The 23,881-nt window shown below is 33.3% G+C and overlaps 2 protein-coding genes and 1 long non-coding RNA gene across 5 annotated transcripts; 1 reads left to right on the forward strand and 2 right to left on the reverse strand.

The window, feature by feature from the left end:
• Positions 1–312: 312 nt before the first annotated feature.
• LOC126740962 (uncharacterized) lies at positions 313–2,555 on the reverse strand. 3 transcript variants are annotated; one of them, XR_007662075.1, is made up of 3 exons: positions 1,258–2,555; positions 963–1,124; positions 313–904 (listed from the first exon to the last, which is right to left on the reverse strand). It is a non-coding gene; the product is annotated as an uncharacterized LOC126740962 (long non-coding RNA). The 3 variants fall into 3 exon arrangements; XR_007662076.1 differs by having other exon boundaries at positions 313–604; positions 761–904; positions 963–2,555; XR_007662074.1 differs by having other exon boundaries at positions 963–2,555.
• Positions 2,556–3,138: 583 nt separating this feature from the next.
• LOC126740960 (valacyclovir hydrolase) lies at positions 3,139–5,215 on the reverse strand. Its single transcript, XM_050447167.1, has 5 exons — positions 4,935–5,215; positions 4,620–4,874; positions 4,405–4,558; positions 3,308–3,560; positions 3,139–3,254 (listed from the first exon to the last, which is right to left on the reverse strand). The coding sequence occupies exons 1-5, from the start codon at positions 5,001–5,003 to the stop codon at positions 3,161–3,163; spliced, it is 825 nt and encodes a 274-aa protein (XP_050303124.1). The 5' UTR covers positions 5,004–5,215; the 3' UTR covers positions 3,139–3,160.
• Positions 5,216–5,402: 187 nt separating this feature from the next.
• LOC126740959 (programmed cell death protein 4) lies at positions 5,403–23,489 on the forward strand. Its single transcript, XM_050447166.1, has 8 exons — positions 5,403–5,574; positions 7,805–7,926; positions 7,981–8,268; positions 8,322–8,538; positions 9,455–9,737; positions 15,754–16,034; positions 16,088–16,305; positions 22,953–23,489. Exons 3-8 carry the CDS (start codon positions 8,039–8,041, stop codon positions 23,092–23,094), a joined length of 1,371 nt encoding a protein of 456 aa, XP_050303123.1. The 5' UTR covers positions 5,403–5,574; positions 7,805–7,926; positions 7,981–8,038; the 3' UTR covers positions 23,095–23,489.
• The last annotated feature ends 392 nt before the right edge of the window (positions 23,490–23,881 follow it).

Consider the following 23,881-nt stretch of genomic DNA (forward strand, 5'->3'; position numbering starts at 1 on the left):
TATTATATTGGACAAAACTCAGGTTTACATCACTTACTTTATATCACATAATATATACTTCTATGGTGCTGACTTTTTCAAAGGGACAGTATTGATTCAGCGGAAAGAGTTAAAACTACAAGGAGGTTTAAATTGTGAAGGAGTTGCAGGTTTTTTATAGGTTATAAGATTTTTATTATGAGTATTTAGCCTGTACAATGGTTTTGAGACATTTAACAGTGACCTATATAATACCTAATACCAAATATTATATCATATTAATTTATACTAAAAAACAAAGCTTACCTAAGAATAAAGACTATGTACAATAGATTAGATTAAATAGTTTATTAGTAAAAATATACAAACAAGTACTTTTACAAGTCAAATAAAATATGTAGTATGTTGGGCTTTTTCAAAAATCATGTTATTATTTCTTAAGTATTTTAATAATGACTTGAGACATCTAATTCAATTTCTTTGGGGCAAATTTGTTTATTGCAATCTTCGAATTTTAATTTTTTGCTCTTTATTTTTTTTCCATAATTTGGTAACAAGTGATTTAGCTTTTGAAACGGTGGAATCATCAGTGCTTAGGTCCTCAGGATATCATTTTGATTTTACCCTAGAATAATATACATAAAAATATAGTATTACCAATTAATTGCATTTAATTAAACAAATATAACACAATAAAATACTATATCACTTTTAAATAAGATATATAGAATAGGATGATACATGGCATAAAACTAGTAGTCTATTTTGAGTGTATTTTTACCTTTTCCTTGGCAGAGTCAGGGAATGTGTACCAGTTAAACAAAAAGGGCTTGGATGAGAAATAGTAATTGTTGACCTAGACCCCACGGTTACTGTAGAACTATTAATCTCAGATGCAGTTATTGTTGATGATGAATGATCAGATCTATAATTATACAAAATTTGGTGTATCTAGAATATTAATCTATTTTAATTATCCATACTTGTCTATATCAGCTTCACTGTTTGTACTATATACCATTTTGGAAGCTAAAGAAGTTTTTGCACTCTTCAGGAAAGCTATTCCTGCAGCTTTGAAGGGTAAATCACTTGGTAAATTAACTGAATTATCAGCTGCTGTGTTTTTAACCAGTGCATCAGAAATCCTAGTAAAAAAATAGTTTTACATACATACCTAATTTAATAAGTATTAGGTATAAATAAAGCTTATATGAGTAGCACTAATCCTTTTTGTGACGATTTTTTTATACTAGAAAAATATATTTAAAAAAAAATTACCTTTGAGGTAGAGCTGATTTTTTTAATCTGTTTGGTCTAAGTCTGGCTACTGATAATATTATCTTCCTTATATAAGAAATCACTTCTAAGGATGTGATCTGAACAAACAAATATGTTCTGTTTAATTTTGTTGATTTCCATTAATGAAATCCATTGTTCCCTTTGGGCATATATTAGGCAATCTATAATAAGTATTTGATATTTAATCAAAAAGCAAAAAAAAATTACAGTAATGAATTAATATGTGGTGCCAATTTCTATATATATTATTGTAAGTTGCAATATGGTAAAACAAAAAAAAATATCGACCAAATTTTAGGGAAAGACAAAATTAACTTTATACATAGATATCAATATCTAAATAATTTTCAAAATTCTTTAACGGCAATAAAAAATTAGTAATTTCATCTATCTACCTAATGTCTATATTAAAAAAACATAACTATACATAGATAGGTACATGGTTATTAGGTATGCCTTCTTTCTGCCAAAACAACAACAAAAAAACATAAAATCCTGTAATAAAACCAGGGACAAAATTCTAGTTTTATATTTTTATAGCCTATTGATAGATGAATATGTTCAAAAAAATATTTAGATTTAAAAATATGAATATTTTGGTATTTTACGCACACTTTCACATTCAAGTTTTTATTAGGTTTATATCTATAAGATCCCCTATTCTACGTTTATGATGATGGTTACCCCATGAAGTGATGTTATGAAAGTATCGGTACTTACTTGTGAAAAGATCGGCTTGAATCACCTTTTTATCATGATGCGGCACAAACGACACAAGTTTTTCCCATCCTAGCAATTTAAAAAAACACTAAAATGTGGCCTTTTTCCTTTTGAAACCGAAGATTAAAGAAAATACACGAATCCCGAAAATAAACAAAAAGCCGTTTGCCAGATGACACTACGCGTATGGCTCAGACGCTTAAGCTCCGATGTTGTCGCTTCAAATTTTTTAGAAGCAGTTTTAGGGATAACAATGTTAGTAATTTTGTTTTTTTTTTGCTTAAGGATATTATATTTATTCTTAAAATAGGTTAATTGTAGTATTTATACTTTTTATTTTAAATTTTCCTATAAAATACAACACAAATAAGTTAAATTAACGTTATAATGGTTGTTAAAATATAGCTAAAAATTTCCTCCGTTGGAAATTTGCGTCGACTTGACAACAGAGAATCGGCAAATATGTTTGTAAACAAAACACCCCTCTTGCCCCTGTGCACATGTTGGACTCAAACAAAGTTGTTGTTTACTAATTCTAGCCTTTCAATGTTCTAAGGGACTTGCCAATTATTTGTCATAAGAAGCAATGTATTTGTTGTATTTCAAAAATCTGATAATAAAAATCGTAGAAGTTGAATGTTTATTATCATAGTAAACAAGACACAAGAGACCAAAAAGTCGTGCATTGGAGGGTGGACATTTTGCTCATGTACTTTAAGGTCGAAATTGTTTATCGAATTAATTGGTGTTTATTTCATGTTGTCGTCCATGGATAATTTTTAGAATGAGTTAAAGATACTTTTAATTTTTCTCGAAAACAAAGCCAGATATGAAGATAATATAAGATACGAAAAAGTTGTATACGCCACTGGACCTAATAATTTCAATCTAGTTACAGCTAAATAAGCATCTTATAACTGCACCAAATTTCAACCAAATCGATTTAAGAATAGTTATAGTATTTTTAAAATACCGTTATTTTTTTGAACCTTCATCGCCCTGTATCTCAGAAACAAAGCAACTTCCGACATACATTCATAGGAACTTTTGTTCATAAAACGACCTAACGATTCACCGTGTATAGTTTCGTACCGTAGTTAGAAAACACCCTGTATACATAAAACAGCATAACAACAAATATCGACAAAATCCTTTCGCTTTTTTACTGAGATACAATAAACTCTGAAACAATTTTATTAAAATCTTCAGCATACTTCAAATGGATGTTATGTTTGCCCTCTGGGTATCGGTGTAGCCTTAAACAAAACCTCTATTTTACAAACAAACCGCTCCTACACAGACAACTCACCTGGAGCCTTTAATATGTTTCAGTAAAAACTCCGGATGTTCCCCAAGCACCATCGGATCCTTATCCCCGTGCAAAATCAGTGTGGGACACCTAATATCTTTCAGTCGGGACTTGCAGATGTCTCCCCCATCTTTAAACAGTTCCGCCATAACGTCACACCAGTCGTTCCACATCTGTTGGAGCCCTTGCTCGGTATATAATTTAATTAGGGGCTCTTTCATCCTTGGAGACCACTTACTTAAGTCCCTTATACCTGGAATTTTATGTTTTTAAGTGTTTAATGTTCTCTGATACAAGAAAAACGTTAGCCTTTGAATGGAAGGCTAAAACGTTCACTTTTCTTATAAACTATTGGTTTCTCAAAAAAAAATGTTCTAATATAAAATGTTCTCTGTATTTGGGTGTACATTTCAGTGTTTAATTCATGCTTCTATCTTTAATAGTTAAGAAGTTATCAACAATTTTGGAAAATATGGGCATTATTGAGCCAATTACATGAATGGCTCGAAGTGCTAATGGTCTGTCAGGACAGATAAACTTTTTTGACTCTAGGATAACATCTTTTAAGGGGCAGTTAAAGAATATTATTTCATAGGGGCTTTAATTAATTAACTCATCTACACCTTTCACTGATTTATAGATAGTTTTGTATCTAAATATATATGTTTGTATGGGTATGCTATGTAATACTTTTGTAAATGGATTCCGTTAATAAATAAATAAATAAAATACCTAAAAGGTAAATGTGGCAAAAAACCTAAATTTTAATTTTTCTCAAAAACTATTGCTTTTTGAAAAATATTTATTCCCATATAAAATGAACTCTGCATTCAATTGTATATATCAGGCTTTGATTCATGCTTTTAACTTTAATAGTAAAAAAGTTATCAACAATTTTGCAAAATCCCCAAAACAAAATAATTTTTTATTCTAAGCCTATTATTGTTTCCCAAACATTTTTATTTGCGTCACTTGTCTTCTAATGCCTCATCTATACTATTACGGCAATTATATCCCTGGAGAACACTTACTTAGTCAAACAAAACATTCACAAACACTCCTGAAATAAACACTCAAAAAAATCCATTATTTCTTACTTTCAAATGCCTTAATATCATCGGGCACAAGGTAAGCATTAGCCCCCCAAACCACCAGCTTATCAACACTGTCAGGATACTTGGCGGCCTGAATTAAACTAGAAATCCCCCCATCGCTCCAGCCTAGCAGAGAATATTTGTCGATGCCCAAGTTCTAATGAATAAGGAGAGAACTGTGTTTATGGCCTCAATCAATGGCTAAATTTATCCATTACCTGCATTAAGTTCTGTGCCGCATCAGCGTCAGTCTCGTAGAAGTCTTTATCGAACACCCTATTGGGAGGCCTGCTCGCCCCATACCCGGGGGGATCCCAAGCAATCAGTGTGAACTTACTCCTGTCCAGACCATCGATTTGGGGCTTAAAGTCGCTCCAGATGGTTCCGAGAGCCCCCGGGAAGCATAACAGTTTATTGGGGCCCTCGCCCACTTTTAAGTAATTGATCGTTTGACCTTTGGAACTTTTTATTGCCTGATAAAATATGGTTATTTGGTCAGATAGGTATTTAGGGAATAAAAACACTTACCTTACCGGGCTGTATTTACGTTTAAATAACTGCTTTAAGGCCCTCGACGGCATAAGGGTTTTTGTGAAATACATTTCTGTTTTTTTGAAAAAAAAAAAGAAAAACCAAAAAAAAAAACAGGGGCTGACGTAAAGTAAGTTTTTTTTAAAAAAGGGGAAACACTGTAGTGCTGACGTAAAGCATTGTGTTTACCTTGTTGGGATTTTTTTTTTTGCACCTTATTGCCTAGCAACTCAATCAGCTGACTTTGATAAAAATAACCGTCGCCATGGTTCCAACTAATAAACAATGGAAAATCAATAAATAATGGACAATATTTCCATTAAAAACAAACCAAAAGGCAACAAATCACGTGAGCTATGCTAGCGGATCTCCATATAAAGTCGGCTGACCGGCTAAGCTCAATGGTTTTGCCTCTACGGCGTCCCGCGCGATCTCTTTCTCGCACGTCGACCTAAACGTAAACCGGGGCGTTTGTTTTGGTGCTGTCGGGTAACGTAAATAAAAAAATTATTTCGTGTAGCGTTGTGTATATGGCGGTGTTATAGTGCACGTTCACGAAAACGAATTTCCTTCAATTTCTGCGATATTTTAGACCCATTTTATGCCTTAAAAGGTCTTGCCTGGGCATTTAATCGATTCCGGGTAAGAGTATTTTGATTATTTAACGAAATATACCCAGGGTTTGGCGGTGGCCAAAATTGAGGCCAGCTGGATTTGTTTTTGTTTATTTCCATGAAGTTTATTATTGCATGATTTCGATTTTAGAAGGTGAACTATTATTCACCTTAATTTTTCACAAACATTATTAGGGCTTATCGGTTGTTACATCATTGCGGCCCTTTTCCCATCTATTGATTTATAGGGGCAATTTGTATGAATATATGGGCTTACACAATACCTTGTGATTATTTTTAAATAAAAAAACGTGTACGTGAATGCGGCAACGTGTTATTGTTGTATAAAAACCAGCCAGTTTTATTGAGAACTTCATTATTATTCAAGGTTTTTTTTTTTGTATAAATGCCCTATTTAAGTTAAGCCTCTTTAATAATCTTACTGTGGAAGATGAAATTGTCTTTTTAACAATAATTATAATAAATAAACTTATGGCAAGGAAATGTCAATAAAAAAAATTGAGGTTATGTTGTGTTGTTTTAATGTTGGTAGGACTGGGAAATGTGTATTATTTATTAAAATTAAATCACTTGTCTTTACTGCACTTAATTACTTACTTATCCTTAGCCATGAAAATTCCTCACTCTTTCCATTAATAATTATTTAAAATTAATTAGGAAAAAAATAATATTAAACTTCTCAGTAGTACCAACTTTTTTTTTTTAAGAAACATAACCTTACATTTCTTCTATTGTTGTTATACAGAAAAGCTTCAGAATAGTTTGACCAGTTCATGGTTCATTTTTATCATAGAGGTGAATAATTGACCGAAGACTGAATTGGAACCTTTGGCAAGAGTTGATTCTCGGTAAGAAAACAATGAACTTTAGTCGTCGCAAACTGAATGCACACAAATCCAAGTCAAATAGCAAAAAACCCAAATTAATGAGAAGCGATGCTCAATCTACCTAAAGAACTTCATCAAAGCCTTTTTTTTATCCTTATAATATTATAAAAATGGAAGGCAAGTGGTTTTTTGCCCTAAAAATCGGGTTTACTGACACTGTCGAGTATAACCTAACCTAACTTATCTCATATTGCCATTAATATCATCTATCAAATCCATTAAGATAAAAAAAGAGAAAAAAAATCATATTTACAAAGCTACAAAAAAAAAACAATTCATACATAAATGTTATATAAAGTGCACAAAACCAAGAGCATTATATCATCAGGGAGAAATAAAAAGATGCAAGCAGCAGATCTGCAATAACATAAGAAGAGAAACCAAGATGTATACAATATTCATTAGAAAGAGAAAGAAAAACATAAATAGAAAGTATAGAAATACCTTACTGCCCTTCTAAGCTCCTTGTATGTATTTTAAGACCTAACGTCTAAGGGAAGATGATGGAAAAAGATGCTTTCTTAGCTAAGTAAACAAAAGACTTTTTTAGACTAATTGGAATGCTTTATATAGATAATTTCAAGCATAGTGACGAAATGGTCCATACTTGCAGTGGAGTTGTAGATTAAGGTAAAATGAAAATCCCGCAGCCTCCCTCCACTTATTTATTAAACATTATTGAAATTCTCGACTTGTTTTGGACACAGCATGATCCCCTGATGATGGACACTACTTGGGCCGAAACATGTCGGGAATTTTAAAAAATCATGTTCATTAAATGAGTGGAGGGAGACTGTAGGATATTCATTTTACCTTAAATACAAGCATGGTAGAAATAAGATATTTATTGAGCTAAAAATCTGCCTAAAAAACATTTTTAAACATGAACTGTAGAGCCTGTTTCTGTAAGATTAATATTGAACACAATTTGGTGGTACTACCACAGAAGGCTATTCTATAAGCAATGTGAGGCTCAACTAAGGAGAAGTAAACAGATACCATTACAAGTAGATCCAAGTGATCGGAATGCACTCTCAAGGCATAAAAGCTTTCATGATTATAATTATTTAATTTATCTGAATTTAGATGTATAGTTAGGCCAATATGAGCTATAGTGTTGAGTCCCAGACCCTTATTAAGCATTTGAAAATTGGATACATGAAAATTTTTTTGTAGCATATAAAACTCTGGTTCATATTAAATTTGTTTAAATCAAGTAGCTTAACAAACAATTAAGTATGCCGTTATTGTCTGTAAAATAACCTTGAGAAAGGTCTTATCATACCATTATTCATTAAACCCCCACGAAGTTTAAATCATTAATTTAAAATGATTACATAATTTTCCTAGGTTTACCAAAAAAAAACCATCCAAGAGCCATTTAACTGTGTGCCATTCAGTCACTCACTTTGCCCCAAAACTTCCCTCTTTGGAGCAACAACAACAACAACAAACAATTACCCAACTGTAAGGTAAGTAGCAATTAGCATCTTACCCTCGGATTCCGAAGAAATCTTATTGATTAGATTCACCCTGCATTAAACTGTGAACTTGGGGGTAGTCGAGCGGTTAAGGAGCCTTAAAATGGCCAAAGACCGTGGAGATATCGGGGCGGAGGCCTTCTTGGTCGAGGAGGACATCGAAAAAGCGGTGGAGAGGGAGATGGAGGAGGCTGCGGCCAAAGAGAACGCCTCCTCATCCGTTACCAAGAACGTCACGGAGGTTTCTTCGACCAGACGTAAGCCGAAGAGGGTCCATAGGCAAAACAGTAAGGAGAGTAACGTGAATCTCGGCGGGTTTATCCATAAGCCACGGTAAGAATTGGGTTCTAATATTGTTGATGAAATTCGTAATTTTTGTATTTTAGATCTTGGAAGAACAGCCGTAGGTCGCGTAACGGTTACGGTCGCGGATTACCAAAGAAAGGCGGGGCCGGTGGAAAAGGGGTTTGGGGCAAACCCGGATCCGAACTACTGGAGGATATCGAGGATGTGAACGATCCGAATTTCGATTCGGAACTAGAGGCGGATATTGAGTTGAAGGCGGTGGTACCGGAGCTCTCCCATGAAGAGCTTAAAAGAAAGGTAATTTGACCAAAACAGGTCTAATTGGCCAAGTTCTTAGGAGAAAGTTCAGTTTTTATCCTTAAGTCCATTCTTAGGAATTTCTCTTCAATTATGTGAAAAAATTAATTAAACATTTTCAAGAGTTCCTGAGTTATGCTCAAAAGTGTATCTTGTGAATGGTGTTTCAAAACTTCATATTTGGAGGTCCTTGGGAACTTGGTTGACAAAATCGCCTCTAACTTAGAGAGTTCTTGAGGTACATAAATCGTTCTGGTACGAAAATGTTGGCAAGAAAACTCTCTTTCTTTAATGCAAACCTTTTAAGAATATTTTAACTATTTCAGCAAATTTTTTTCAAGAATACTGGAAACTTGCCAAGAAAATGAGCAAAAAAATTCCTTTGTTAAAAGCTGCCTTAATTAGCGAAATCTTTTAGGCAGAATGACGTTTTTGCCCTCAAAACCATTCCCACGAATTCCTCTATAATTGTGTGAAAAAATTATAAAAATATCTTTAAGGGTTCTTAAGTTAGGTCCAAAAATGTATGTTGTGAATTGCATTTCAAAACTTCAAATTTGTTGATTCTTGGGACCTTCGTCGACAAAATCGCGTCTAACTTAGAAAGTTCTTGAGGTACATAAATCGTTTTGGTACGAAAATGTTGGCAAGAAAACTCTCTTTCTTTACTACAACGATTAATAACTTTTTTACTTTACAAGAGTAACAAATGAAATTTGGTATTTTAATGAATTAAGAATTGTTTTAACTTTTTTGTATTAAATGGGACAATTGGTATATTATTACGTATTTCGATAGAAAATAATATTCTGAAAATAATGATGCCTCTGTCATACTAAAACTAAAACAGTTATGCTCTATAATGATAATAAACAAAAATCTTGTAAATATTAACTAAATCTCAATTTGTCCGTAGTGCGAGCCGATCATCCTGGAATTCTTCGAGAGTAACGACATCCAGGAGGTGCTCCAGTCGGTGGAGGAGATCGTCCCGGCGAACCGTAGGGACGTTTTCGTTCAGCAAGCGGTCGAAATAGCGATGGACCACAAACCGTCGCACCGGGAATTAACGTCGGTCCTGATTTCGGACCTTTACGGTTACGTGGTGACCGAGTCGGACATCCTTAAGGCGTTCGAGAACCTGTTGGGGAACCTGAACGATTTGATTCTGGATATTCCCGATGCCCCGATAGTACTCGGTAAGTCACTTTCCACCTATAATACAGGGAAAATGGGGATTTCTTCTTAAACCTATCGATGACTTTATTTACAAAACTGAGAGAAAATAGCAATGTCAATAGTGTTAAGTACTAGACTGTAAATTTCAATGCATAGAGTAATTGAGAATAATGAAGCAAACAGGATAAAACAAAAACAAACAAACAATAAAGCTATACAAGAATTTATATATACAGGGTTATTCACGACTTACGATACGGACTACAGGGCAAAAAAGATGGATTTAACAGAAGAATCTTTTAAAATTATTTTCATGACTTACAAATTGCAGAAATATCAAAGTTGTTTTTTTTTTAATGAAACACCCTATGTATTATTTGATTTTTGGATTCTACATCGTAAATAAAGGTAGATTTTCTTAAGGTTTACTCAGCCTAAACATTTTGTGTTTTGTGTAAATACTAATTTAATTTTAATTATTATATTCCTTAAGGGTTTGTATGTGTTTTCTATTTTTTTACTATGTTTACACAGAGGTACACTAAACTATTGAATTTTCAACATTTCATTTGTAAAAAAATGACTGAAATTAGGTTTAAAGTATTACAGTTTTTACCAGGCAATTTAAATTGAATACCCTGTGTTTTATATCACCAATAAATGTCACAGTGAATTTTTTTTCAAAGTTAATAAGGTCTTCCTATACTTATTATACTATTTTATATTAATTACGTCTTACACTATATCTCTCTCTAGCACTAGAAGTGTCCTAGAACTTAAATAAACAAACTCTCAATACATCGATTTTCTTTATTTTTTCAATGGAAGTTAAAAGAATATTCCAAAGAAACTTTTGAAATAAAAATCAAGTCGATTTGAGCACTAGAAGTGTAGTTATAATCCAAGTTACCTGAAACTGTCCCTGCACTTGGACGTGATTTGCAAAAACTTGAATAAAAAAAATTCCAATGCATGGATTTTGAGATTTTTACAATAAAATTTAAAGAACATTCTAAAGAATCTTTTGAAATAAAAATGAAGTCGATCTGAGCACTAGAAGTGCAGTTATGGAGTTTCGAGTAACTTGAAATTGTCCCTGCTCTTGGACATGATTTCCAAAAACTTGTATAAAAAAACTTCTAATGCATGGATTTTCTTGATTTTTTCAATGGAAGTTAATCAATATACCAAAGAATGTTTTGAAATAAAAATCAAGTTGATCTGAGCACTAGGAGTGGAATTATGACTTGAAACTGTTCCTGCTATTGTACATGATTTCCAAGAACCTGAATAAAAATACTTTCAAGGCATGATTTTTGGGATTTTTAAAATAGAAGTTATAAAACATTCAATACAAAAATCAAATCAATACGAGTACTAGAACTTATGATTGAAGTTACCTGAAAATGTTTCTATTTTGTGAATTATTAGAGATTCCAATCCATTTAAAGTGCCCTTTCAATGAACCGTATGGACAGAACAATCAAATTTCTGTAGTCTATTGCGTTAAGGGCGTTATAATGCGATCACTAGTCAGATTGATCTTTTTCTGTCATTCAATAGGCTTAGTGTACAATTTTAGTGGATCATATTGTCATATATTTAGTTTCTTAATTAGATTTAACTTTTGATGAGTTTAAGATTTTAGTTCTTACGCCATATTTTATAAGATTAATGTCTCAATTGGTAAATATTTATATTAACTGGAGTTTTCCGTTGATAAAGACATAAATATGTTGTGCCTCAAGGTACAGTTTCGGTTCCCTTGCAGTTTTAAAATACTGATATGGTAGGAGTAACCTGGAAATCTAATGTCGTTTTGTTAGCGTTATGCAAGGTGTTAGGAACGTATTGTTGGAGTCAAAATAGGACTTTTCTTTCCTATAAACATGTGTCCTAAAACCATACCCCTCAGTGCTACAACCCGCGCAAATTGCTTGAAAAAAATTTATGATTCGGAATATTGACTACATGTATGCGTTAAATCTTTTGAAATATTTGCTAGTTTCCGTTTTTTTGAGTGCTCTTGATATTTTCCGTTTTAAGAATGGTGTAGACGCAATTTTAGGGAACGAATGAGGATGGCTTACCATTATGAAGGTTTATATCTTATGTTTCCGATAAGATATTTGAAAATCTAGAACTAAAAATTAGGTTTAAAGTACTACAGTTTTTACCAGGCACTTAGTTGCTTAATTTAAATTGAATACCCTGTATTTTATATCACCAATAAATGCCACAACGAATTCTTTTTCAAAGTTAACGAGGTCTTCCTATACTATTATACTATATTATATTACTATACTATATTATTTACTTCTTACACTATAGGATCTCTAATTCAAAAATCAAATTGATCTGAGCACTAGAAGTGTCCTAGAACTGTCCCTGCTCTTGGACATGATTTCCAAAAACTTAAATAAAAAAACTTCCAATACTTGGATTTTCCTGATATTTTTAATGGAAATTAAAAAATATTCTAAAGAATCTTTTAAAACAAAAATCCAGTCGACCTAGGCACTAAAATTAGAGTTATGACTCAAGTAACCTAAAACCGTCCCTGCTCTTAGATATGGTTTCCAAAAAACTTGAATAAAAATACTTTCAATGCATGGATTTTTGTGATTTTGACAATGAAAGTTAAAGAACATTCCAAAGAATCTTCTCAAACAAAAATTCAGTTGATCTGAGCACTAGGAGTAGAATTATGACCCAAGTTATCTGAAACTGTCCATGCTTTTGAACATGATTTCCAAAAATTTGAATAAAAAAAACTTCCAATGCATAGATTTATGTGATTTTTTCAAAGGAAGTTAATAAATATTCCAAAGAAACTTTTAAAACAAAAATCAAGTTGATCTGAGTACTACAAGTGGAGTTATCGGCCAAATTACCGGAAACTGTCTCTGCTCTTGGACACGATTTCCAAAAACTTGAATAAAAAAATTTCCAAATCATGGATTTTTGTAATTTTTCCAGTGAAAGTTAAGAAAACTCTAAAGAATTTTTTTAAACAAAAATCAAGTCGATCGAAACACTAGAAGTGAAGTTTTGACCCAAGTAACCTAAAACAGTCCCTGTTCTTGGACAAGATTTCCAAAAACTTAAATAAAAAAGCTTCTAAAGCATAGATTTATGTCATTTTTTCAATGAAAGTTAATAAATATTCCAAGGAATGTTTTAAAACAAAAATCAAGTCGATCTGAGAACTAGAACTGGAGTTATGACTCAAGTAACCTATAACCGTTGTTGCTCTTGGCTATGATTTCCAAAAACTTAAATAAAAAAACTTCCAATGCATAGATTTATGTGATTTTTTCAACGGAAGTTAATAAATACTTCAAAGAAACTTTTAAAACAAAAATCAAGTTGATCTGAGTACTACAAGTGGAGTTATCGGCCAAATTACCGGAAACTGTCCCTGCTCTTGGACACGATTTCCAAAAACTTGAATAAAAAAAAATCCAAATCATGGATTTTTGTAATTTTTCCAGTGAAAGGTAAAAAACACACTAAAGAATCTTTTATAATAAAAATCAAGTCGATCTAAACACTAGAAGTGGACTTATGACCCAAGTAACCTAAAACAGTTCCTGTTTTTGGACAAGACTTCCAAAAACTTGAATAAAAAAATTTCCAAATCATGGATTTTTGTAATTTTTTCAATAAAAGTTAAAAAACACTCTAAAGAATCTGTTAAAATAAAAATCAAGTCGATCTAAACACTAGAAGTGAAATTTTGACCCAAATAACCTAAAACAGTCCCTGTTCTTGGATAAGACTTCCAAAAACTTTAATAAAAAGGCTTCTAAATCATAGATTTATGTAATTTTTTCAATGAAAGTTAATAAATATTCCAAGGAATGTTTTAAAACAAAAATCAAGTCGATTTGAGAACTAGAACTGGACTTATGACTCAAGTAACCTATAACCGTTGTTGCTCTTGGCTATGATTTCCAAACACTTGAATAAAAAAACTTCCAATGCATAGATTTATGTGATTTTTTCAATGGAAGTTAATAAATACTTCAAAGAAACTTTTAAAACAAAAATCAAGTTGATCTGAGTACTACAAGTGGAGTTATTGTCCAAATTACCGGAAACTGTCCCTGCTCTTGGACACGATTTCCAAAAACTTGAATAAAAAAATTTCCAAATCATAGATTTTTGTAATTTTTCCAGTGAAAGTTAAGAACACTCTAAAGAATATTTTTAAACAAAAATCAAGTCGATCTAAACACTAGAAGTGAAATTTTGACCCAAATAACCTAAAACAGTCCCTGTTCTTGGACTCAAGTAACCTATAACCGTTGTGGCTCTTGGCTATGATTTCCAAAAACTTGAATAAAAAAACTTCCAATGCATAGATTTATGTGATTTTTTCAACGGAAGTTAATAAATACTTCAAAGAAACTTTTAAAACAAAAATCAAGTTGATCTGAGTACTACAAGTGGAGTTATCGGCCAAATTACCGGAAACTGTCCCTGCTCTTGGACACGATTTCCAAAAACTTGAATAAAAAAAATTCCAAATCATGGATTTTTGTAATTTTTCCAGTGAAAGTTAAAAAACACTGTAAAGAATCTTTTAAAATAAAAATCAAGTCGATCTAAACACTAGAAGTGGAGTTATGACCTAAGTAACCTAAAACTGTCCCTGTTCTTGGACAAGATTTCCAAAAACTTAAATAAAAAAGCTGGTATGGTAATGGTAGCTAAATATGAAGTATTTTTTTTCAAAATTCCAGGCAGTTGAGTAATGAATGAATATCAAAGTCAAGAATGACACTTCCAGGTACATAATTGAATTCATCTTTATTTCCTGCACTCCAAGTACTAGGAGTCATGGTGTAAAACTTCCAAGCACCTAATTTCTATTTATTTCAATCAATTTGTGCTTATTCCTGCATTTGGAAGTCAAAACTGATTTTTCCAGGCAGTTGAACTCACTTTATATTTCCTCCAGAGAGAACATCTAAATATTTGGAATAAATTTGTGTATGTTCCAGGCAAGACTATTAAAAGAGAAACTTTTCTGCCAAATAGTTGAACTCACTTTTTATTTTCTGCTGATCCTTGGAGTCATGGTGTACAACTTCAACTTCCAAGCAGTTAATATCAATTTTTATTAACTTTAGGCAATTGAAGTCAATTTATGCTTATTTCCGAATATCGAAGTCAAGTGCAATTCTTCCAAGTAGTTTAAGTAATTTTATAGTTCCTTCAAATGGAACATCTAAATTCTAATTCTAATGATTTTTTCAGTGAAAGTTAATAAATATCCCAAAGAATGTTTTAAAACAAAGATCAAGTCGATCTGAGAGCACTAGAACTGCAGTTATGACTCGAGTAACTGTTGTTGCTCTTAGATATGATCTCCAAAAAACTTGCATGCATGGATTTTTGTGATTTTTTCAATGAAAGTTTTAGAACCCTCAAAAAAATCCGAGTACTAAAAGTTATGACTCAAGTTACCTAAAAATGTCCCTGTTCTGAGACATGTTACTAGAAATTTTAATCTATTTAAAGTGCCCTTTCCTCGTATCAATTATGAATACAATAATCCAATTTTTGTAGTGCAAGGACGTTATAATGAGATATCTAGTCAGATTTATCTCTTTATGTCATTCAATAGAGGTTTAATGTACAATATAAAGAACTGCTTTAATTGATCATATTTTGTTCAACATTGATTATCAAAATGTATATTTAGTTTGTTAAATAGTTTTAACTTTTGATTTTTTTCAGTTCTTTATTTATGTATTAACTGAAGTTTTCCGTTGATAAAGAAATAAATATGTTGTGCTTCAAGGTACAGTTTTGGATCCCTCGCCGTTTTTATTTTATATTAGTGAAGGCTAACCTGGAAATGTAGTGTCGTCTTATTAGCGGGCGACACTGCGCTATATAGTAGGAAAAGACATACAACATATACAAATATATTTAAATAATAAGAGATGCAACTTGTTCAATTGATGAAGATTGCAGATAAGTTTAGGTACTTCAATCAGTTAAAATTTGTTTTTTTTTTCCTAGGGAACTTTATCGCGAGAGCAATCGCAGACGACTGCATCCCGCCCCGATTCATCGTCGACATTAAAGAGAAAAGCGACGAGAACATTTTCCAGGAGGCGCTGGTGCACGCCGACACCCTGCTCTCGATGGAACACGGTCTGGTCCGTTTAGACAACGTGTGGGGCGTGGGTGGTCCCCTGCGCCCCGTTCAGGCCCTCACCCGTCAAATGTCTCTGCTGTTAAAGGAGTTTATTTCGTCCGGGGACGTTGAGGAGGCCTCCAGGTGCCTGAAGGAGCTCGAGGTGCGTCACTTGTAGCCGAGGAACGAGCGGATTCGTTAATTCACTGATTTCAGGTTCCGCATTTCCATCACGAGTTGGTGTACGAGGCGATCGTGATGGCCTTGGAGGCGAACAACGAGCAGACCGAGAGGGCGATTTGTAATTTGCTGAAGGCGTTCGATTTGAGCGTCCTAGTCACCCGGGATCAGTTGGAGCGCGGTTTCTTTCGCGTTTTCGACGATCTCGCCGATATTTGTATGGATGTCCCGTTGGCCTACGTTATTTTGGATCGGTGAGTGGCAATAAAACGTATAAATTAATTTTTCTTCCCTGTCAAGATTTTTCTGACATTGTTTTAGGACTATAAAATATTATAGTAGCACCATAAAAATGTTTCACTTTTACTTATTAACGAAGATATGATTTTTTTTTAATTCATTCCGAGAGAATCAAGCGTTTAGAGGTAAAGTCAACTTTTTTTGATGATGCCTTTAACAAACAATAAATTAATATATTTGTGGGGTATAAATGCAAAACGCGACATGTCCATTAGATTACAATTTGAGAAAACTAAAAAAAACCTTTTTCGAGGTTTTCATTGCTTTATTGAAATAAGTTTTAGTTATTGTTTAAAACTGAATTGTTAAATATGTCTACCCTACCATTTTGATGAATGCATAATCATTAGGCTTCTTTTAATTTAGAGCTATATTTTGGACATGTCGCATTCTGAAACTAAGGCTTGGACATGTCTTATTTTGCACACAACAATCGATCAGAGCAATGATAAACCCAACTTACTAAAATTATTAGCTCCCGTTTTTTATTAGGAAAAAAAACCAAGTCACTTAGAAAAACTTTATTAAAATAAAAAAAACCTTTTACAAAAACTTATTTTTAGATATTAATTTCTTCGTCACTTATTATTTCATTTTCATCGGCATCAACCTGCCTTTCAAAATTATTTTCTACATTGCTGTCGAAAATATTTTTGAAATAACCTAATGCTTCGTTTGATTTCCATTCATCCCCGTAGTGAGTCTTTAATAAGTTTGAAATGCTTTTAATTTTATCTTCTGTTATTCTCAGTCCAACTTGGAGTGTTTTAGGCCTTACTGCTTCAATTCGCTTCCCTTTTCTACAAATACCTTTTGCTTGTCCTAAATCACTCCTGTATAATGCTTTGCCTCTGACTAAAACCGTGCCTAATTTATTTTTGGTTAGAACGAATCTTTTTGCTGGTTTAAATTTGAAGTGCCATTGTGTAGTAGGTTTTAAAGTTTTTTTTATTTCAGTTTTCCAGTCGAAAACCTGAAAATTTACACCCATTTTAAAAACTGTTGCCCGATCTTTTATCATGTTCACGTAATGAGAAGGTTCTAGGATCTCCGCAGTTCTTCGGACTACTTTTTCGATATTGCCGAAAACTCTGTCAGGTGGCATAAAAGAATGACCTACTACAGGGAAAAATACTTGTATCTCTTCAATGTTCGGAGGCGCATTGGAATTAAACCAGTTGCAAAGCATTCCGATAAAAATCGAATTCTTATTCTGCCCCCCACAACCATCGCAGAAAAGTCGAATGATTTTGTTAGTAGCTTTAAACTCATACGTACTTAGAGTATGATGAATAGCAGATGCAATCTCATTGGAGCTCTTGGGTCTTTCGACTTCTGTCCATGTATAACACCTTACGTTTTCTTTTGTTAATGGTGATTTTGAACTTCCTATGACAACTCCAAAATTAAAAAAGTTAATTTGCATTGAAAAATAGGCCTGCTGATCGGGTAATTTCGGTAGGGGTAAATTTTTTTGACAGTCAAAAGAAATATTTACTACTTTATCGGAGTTTTGTTTGAGAAAAGCAAAGAAGCTTTTGGCTTGAAGAGTATGGACTCTGTGATTTGTAATAAATGACTGCTTTTCCTTAGGATCCGTGCATCTCCTAATTTTTTCTTTATATTGAAGACAGGTTGAACAAAGATCTGTTTGAGGTGTTCCGAATCCAACGTTGTATTTCCTATTAAAATATTTTCGAAAGTAGCACTGCTTTACTTTTTGATCAGGCTCAGCTTGTTCGTTGTAGACATTCCATAGTTTTTTTATGTTTAAGTCACAAGGCAAATAAACACGATGTGGACTATCAGAGCGGTAATAGTGAGTTTCGGTGCACCTTAATGATTCAATGAATGTCTTCATGCAAACCTTTTTGTCATCGTTTTTCCCCATAACACGATCACCGCCACGATTCTCCTTTGGCGCTGTTCCTGTGTTTATAAACTTTTTCACCAGGCGCAATATTTTGTCCTTTTTCACTCCTAAGATACCCAGAAATGCCTCCCTATATACTTGAACTGCTTTACCGTCTTGCTGTCGTACCTTATAGGTTAAAGACACTGCTTTTGGCTTACTAGCAGCACGCCCTCTACTTCTTTTTCTTGCAGGCGTGGATCCTGAGCAATAACTTAAAAGAAATGCATCTTGGTCAGCTTTCTTCTTGCTTGAATAAAAACTTCTATGAAACTCCTTCATATCGTTCATGGTAAGATGCCAGCATAGAAATGGTCCATTACTTTCCCTATTTCCACATTTGGGAAATTCTGGTAAAGATTTAGGTGAATATCTGAAACAAAAAAAAATAAGCTCAGTTTGAAATAGCTTTGCCGATTGCTCGATTTTTTTTATGAATTTGTTTCTATAGGTTGGAATAGTCGTAGAAAATATGCATTACATTATTAATAATTTAAGCAATTTTAATTATTTCTCAAACAATAAAAACTCGGCAAAGAATTAAACAAAAACTTCAGCAACATTTTTAAATATTATTAAAAGGGCAAATATTTATGAGAAAAATATTAATATCACAGTCATTTAACGTATTGTAAACATTTATTACGTTTCTTAGTTAACTATTTATTTATTTTTATACTTGGTCTTAACTTACCTTGCTACTTTAGCTTTTTCCCTTTTCCATTCTTGTGGTTGAAAAGATCTTTTTCGAGCTCGATTTTGGGTATCCGGCAAGAGTTTCTTGTTGTTATCGGCCATTATATTTATAATAATTATGAAAACACACGCACAAAATATCAACAAATTTCACCCTCGTGCTTGCATGCTTGTAAAGAAAAAAATAATAATACGTTTATACCAAAACATACGATTTATCAGGTGTTAGTAAGCTGCTCGCTGATTGGTCGTGTGGACAACGTCGCATTTTGAATCTCAAATGCAGGTTGCGATGTCGCATTTTGGGTTTAACCGAAATTTTTAACGAGCGTTTATAAGCGTAAATGTCGTGGTTTGCAGGCAAATATATTAGTGGCAGATAGAGAAATTTATACACTTTCTGGCTGCACATGAAGGTCATTTTCGTTGAAAAATGGACATGTCGCGTTTTGCGTTTATACCCCACATTTTGAACTTATCATCATTGGTCGCAAAAACCATTTTCCGTTTTTTTTAGTCTCTTTCTTCATCAACGCCCTTCACAAATTTGTTTTTTTTTTCGTAAAAAAAACAACAAATACTTACGGTTAACTTAAAAATTCGTTTAGGAAAACTGTAACATAAAGAATAAAAATGAATAGTTAATATTATTATGAGATGACTAAAACTTTTTTATACAGGGTGTTTCAGGAAAAAAGGGAAATACTTTGGGAGCATATTCAGAAGGTCAAAATAAGATAAATTAACCCATATGTTATCTTTGAAGCATTCAGAATTTGATTGTGGAATTCTTCTACGGTTCTATTGGTGTTTCGTACACTAAAGCTTTCATCCACCCCCAGAGGCAATAATCCAGTGGATTTAAGTCTGGTGAGCTCGGTGGCCAAACTTGAGGTCCTCTGCCAATCCAACGATCAGGAAAACGATTGTTTAAGACATTACGCACTCGGCGACTAAAATGAAGCGGAGGAGGTTCATCGTGTTGAAAATACATTCGGTGTCGAACAATTAGCGGAACATCATCGAACGAACATGTGCATTAAATGGTCGTCCAAAAAGCGTAAATATCTTTCTCCAGTAATTTAAAAGGACCAAACAACTGGTCGTTCAGCATTCCACACCATACGTTAATGCTGAATCAAAGTCAAAGTCAAAAATAGCTTTATTGTTACGTAACATCATCTGTTATTAACAAAGCATTATATAAAACCTTAAAGATAGTTGACAACATAATCTTTTACAAAAATATAAAAATTTTAACAATTCTTACATACATAGAATATAGAACACACCCAAAGAAAGGGTAGTAAGGATTCACATTACGCTGCGCAAAACTCTTCACTGTCAAAAAATTGTATTTAAAAACTCGTCTACAGAATAAAATGCTTTAGCAAGCAAAAGTTTCTTTATATTTTTCCTAAAACGTTTTTCACAATTTATTAGCCTTATATAAAGGGGTAGGTGGTTAAAAATCCTTCTGCCCCCGTACACAAAAGCTGACTTAATCTGCTCGCTTTTTGGGATAGGCAGAGATAAAGAGAAGGTTGTTCGGAGATTGTAACCCGAGGAGGGGGGGGTCAAGCTGATGGCGATATTTTTTGTGGATAAGACAAACAGTCTCAGGCAATGTCAGGACAGAGTGTTTTAAAAATAATGGTCTACAGGGGCTACAAAAGGGAGCTGCACACATGTAGCGTATGGCTCTTTTTTGCAAAATAAATAGAGAGCTGAACAAATACTGAGAGCACACACCCCAAAACACAATACCGTATCTGAGATAAGACTCAATAAGAGCATGGTAGGCAATTTTGGCCACATCAAGTCCCAGAGAATGTGTTATTACTCTAATAGCATAACAGTTTGATGATAACTTCCCTATTAAAGAGGAGATATGATTTTCAAATTTTAATTGCTTATCAATCGCCCAAAAATTTGCATGTTTCAGAGGGACTTATTGTTTCATTTTGCAAAGTTACATTTAAAAGTTAAAATATTAGTTTTAGAAATATTAAAAGTTAATCTATTAGATTCACACCATGACTTTACAAGAATTAAATCTTCATCAACAATATTCCTTAATCTCTTGGTGTCAGTGTCATGCCAAAGTAATGTTGTATCATCCGCAAAGATAGTAAATTTGCCCCTAATTGGAATTTGAGAGATATCGTTGACATATAGCAGGAACAATATTGGTCCCCAAGAACATCGATGTTGAAAGTTTCGTTCAAACATGGCATGAGGATTTTCATCTGACCCTTCGATGTTCATTGTGTCTGTTATTAATTCCATTGCGGGTAAAATGAGCTTCATCGCAAAATAAAATGGATTTTATTAGGCCTCGATTTTGTTGGATTCATTCGCAAAATTGAACTCTTAAGCCATAATCACCCTCTTGAAGATGTTGAACCGGTTAAATATGGAAAGTGTCTTCCAAACGTCCACACGTGATGCTAATCAAAGTTCTTTTATAATCCGCCTCGTACTAACACCTGGGTTTTCTTCAGCCATATCCAGAACATTTTCTTTATTTTCCACATTTAGTCCGACGTCGGTATTCATCAACAGCACGTAATGCGCTACTTATACAAAAACCATACACGAATATCATGTCAACATACTCCCCATGGTTGAATGTGTGAGGCATTACGTAATGGAAACTTTGCTCTTGTTGAGCTAAAAGAGCATGAAACCAAACTGAAAACCATGTTTGCCAAAACTACTAATCAATTAAAATAGGTATTACCAAACAATGATGAAATACCTGCAACGCAAGTTAGAAGTACAGAGAACGTAATTGTTCCAAAAATTTAGAGCCAATTATTTCAGAAACGGTTAAGAATCGGATTAAAACGTATGGGTTAATTTATCTTATTTTGACCTTCTGAATATGCTCCCAAAATATTTCCCTTTCCTCCCGAAGCACCCTGCATCTAAATTCCAATCTCTGGGATAATTATGGTCAATTTTTCATATTTCAAAACCAGTGGCGGCTCCTGACAGTTCAGGGAGGTAGGGCCAAATCTTGATCTAATTTTATCATGATCGAACGAGTGATCGAAATTATTACATTTTATTATCAAAATTATAACGCAATAAGTTTTCTATTTTTTTTTGTAGATAAAAATATACATTTTAAAAATCTTGAAATTTAAGGAAATGAACTTAAAAAACTACGTGGAAATGTCAATACTTCAGGTCACAGGCAACATACAGTTTTCCATAATATTTACAGTAAGGTACACAAATAAGTAATTTTATTGTTTTTAATTCAAACTCAAAAAAAAAATTCTATATTTAAATCGGGCAACGGTCGCCTTAACTCCTTTATTTCTACTTTTTGTTCCAATGATAAAGTGGAAAATGGATTTGCTTTTAAAAAACTAATTTTATTCATTGTTTTTAATATTCAATAAAAATAAAAAACACCAACAAAGCCGAAAACGTCAGCCAAATAAAATAAAAGATCTCTACGGAACCGCGAACGCCCGATGAATAATCAAAACAAACAATATCACGCACGTTTTACTAGAAAAGATTCTATTGGTTTGGAGCCCGGCCCAAAATTATTTAATTTGCCGTAGCTTTATTATATTAATACCACATTGTTTCAAGGACATTTGCTGTGATTATTCGATGTAACACGCATCGATACGGGGCCTGGCGCGACAACTACGTCTTCGATTTCGCATTAGCGAAATTTGCGGAATCTTGCACTGGCTGCGTTCCAGTATTTTAATTTTATAATTGGTATTAAATATTAATATACAGATATTTTTTTGGACTGAAGTAAAATTTAAAAAATAAATTATTTTTTTTATTTTCAACGTTTATTAGATAGATCCATGGCACTATGGCTCTACCCCAAAAGCCGCCACTGTTCAAAACTATGGACATATTATAAAATTCACGATTTATCTATATATAACCTTAGGTAATTACCTATGCTTAAAAGTTAAGAGTTAATCCAAGGCTAAACCTGTCATTTTGTTCCAGATTCATCGATCTTTGTCGCCAAGAGGGTTTCTTGACCGACAACATCATCGCCCGGTTTCCCTCCAGAGGACGCAAACGTTTCGTTTCCGAGGGCGACCATTTCGTCACCAAAGACAAGCTGAACAAGTCCCACGAGTACTGAACGTTTCAATTACTACATGTCAACACCCTCCGAACTAAGGGAGTGAATATGCACCCTTGAGGCTCCTGTTTCCTCTCTGTCTCTAAATAATTTATCCCTCGGATTTGACAGTTGAACATATTCATATTTTTTGTTTTTATAATTTATAATAGGGCATGGGGGGCGGGCCTCAAGAGTGTAATAATTAGTGTGGGCCTCAGGATCCACGTGTAAGCGTATAATTTGTGTGTTTTGTTTATTAGGCCGCTGGTTTTTTTTTTTATTAAAAAGTTTAATAATTCCTTGCATTTAATTATTATTATGATTACTGGAACCCTTTCAGCGCGTAGTTTTTATTCTCTAGCGTTTTTTGTACATGTTCATTGTATGATGGAATAAAGATTATTACCAGTTTATATACTGTTTTTTATTTATTGCAGAACCAGTCTTGATTTCCAGGCATTTAGGGTCATTTTTCAATGTTTTTGAAGGTGGTAGACAATGGTACAGTGAAAACATCTTGTCGAACTTGCATTGTCTTATTTATTTAATGTAACACGACGATCTCTAACCGTTATCAAGTGTAAACTGACGTCAGTTTACACTTGATAACGGTTGGAGATACTTACCAACCGAAACGTCGTGTTACATTAAATAAATAAGACAATGCAAGTTCGACAAGATGTTTTCATTTTTTAATGTTGTCATGTTTATTCTATCCGAAGCATTTTTAATTTTTTTTTATGTGCTTTAAAGGCTTTTCGGATATTTTTCATGACTTTTGCGGTACTTCGACAAGAGTCTTAAG

The sequence above is a fragment of the Anthonomus grandis genome, chromosome 10 (genome assembly GCF_022605725.1).
Source record: "Anthonomus grandis grandis chromosome 10, icAntGran1.3, whole genome shotgun sequence".
Lineage (NCBI taxonomy): Eukaryota > Metazoa > Arthropoda > Insecta > Coleoptera > Curculionidae > Anthonomus > Anthonomus grandis.

Coding starts and splice junctions, on each gene's coding strand:
- LOC126740959 (XM_050447166.1), top strand. CDS start 8,039: ATGGCCAAAGACCGTGGAGATATCGGGGCGGAGGCCTTCTTGGTCGAG. Junction 9,738..15,753: donor CGATGCCCCGATAGTACTCG/GTAAGTCACTTT, acceptor TTTTTTTCCTAG/GGAACTTTATCGCGAGAGCA. Junction 16,306..22,952: donor GCCTACGTTATTTTGGATCG/GTGAGTGGCAAT, acceptor ATTTTGTTCCAG/ATTCATCGATCTTTGTCGCC.
- LOC126740960 (XM_050447167.1), bottom strand. CDS start 5,003: ATGTATTTCACAAAAACCCTTATGCCGTCGAGGGCCTTAAAGCAGTTA. Junction 3,561..4,404: donor TGATATTAAGGCATTTGAAA/GTAAGAAATAAT, acceptor ATAAAATTCCAG/GTATAAGGGACTTAAGTAAG. Junction 3,255..3,307: donor AAACATATTAAAGGCTCCAG/GTGAGTTGTCTG, acceptor GTTTTGTTTAAG/GCTACACCGATACCCAGAGG.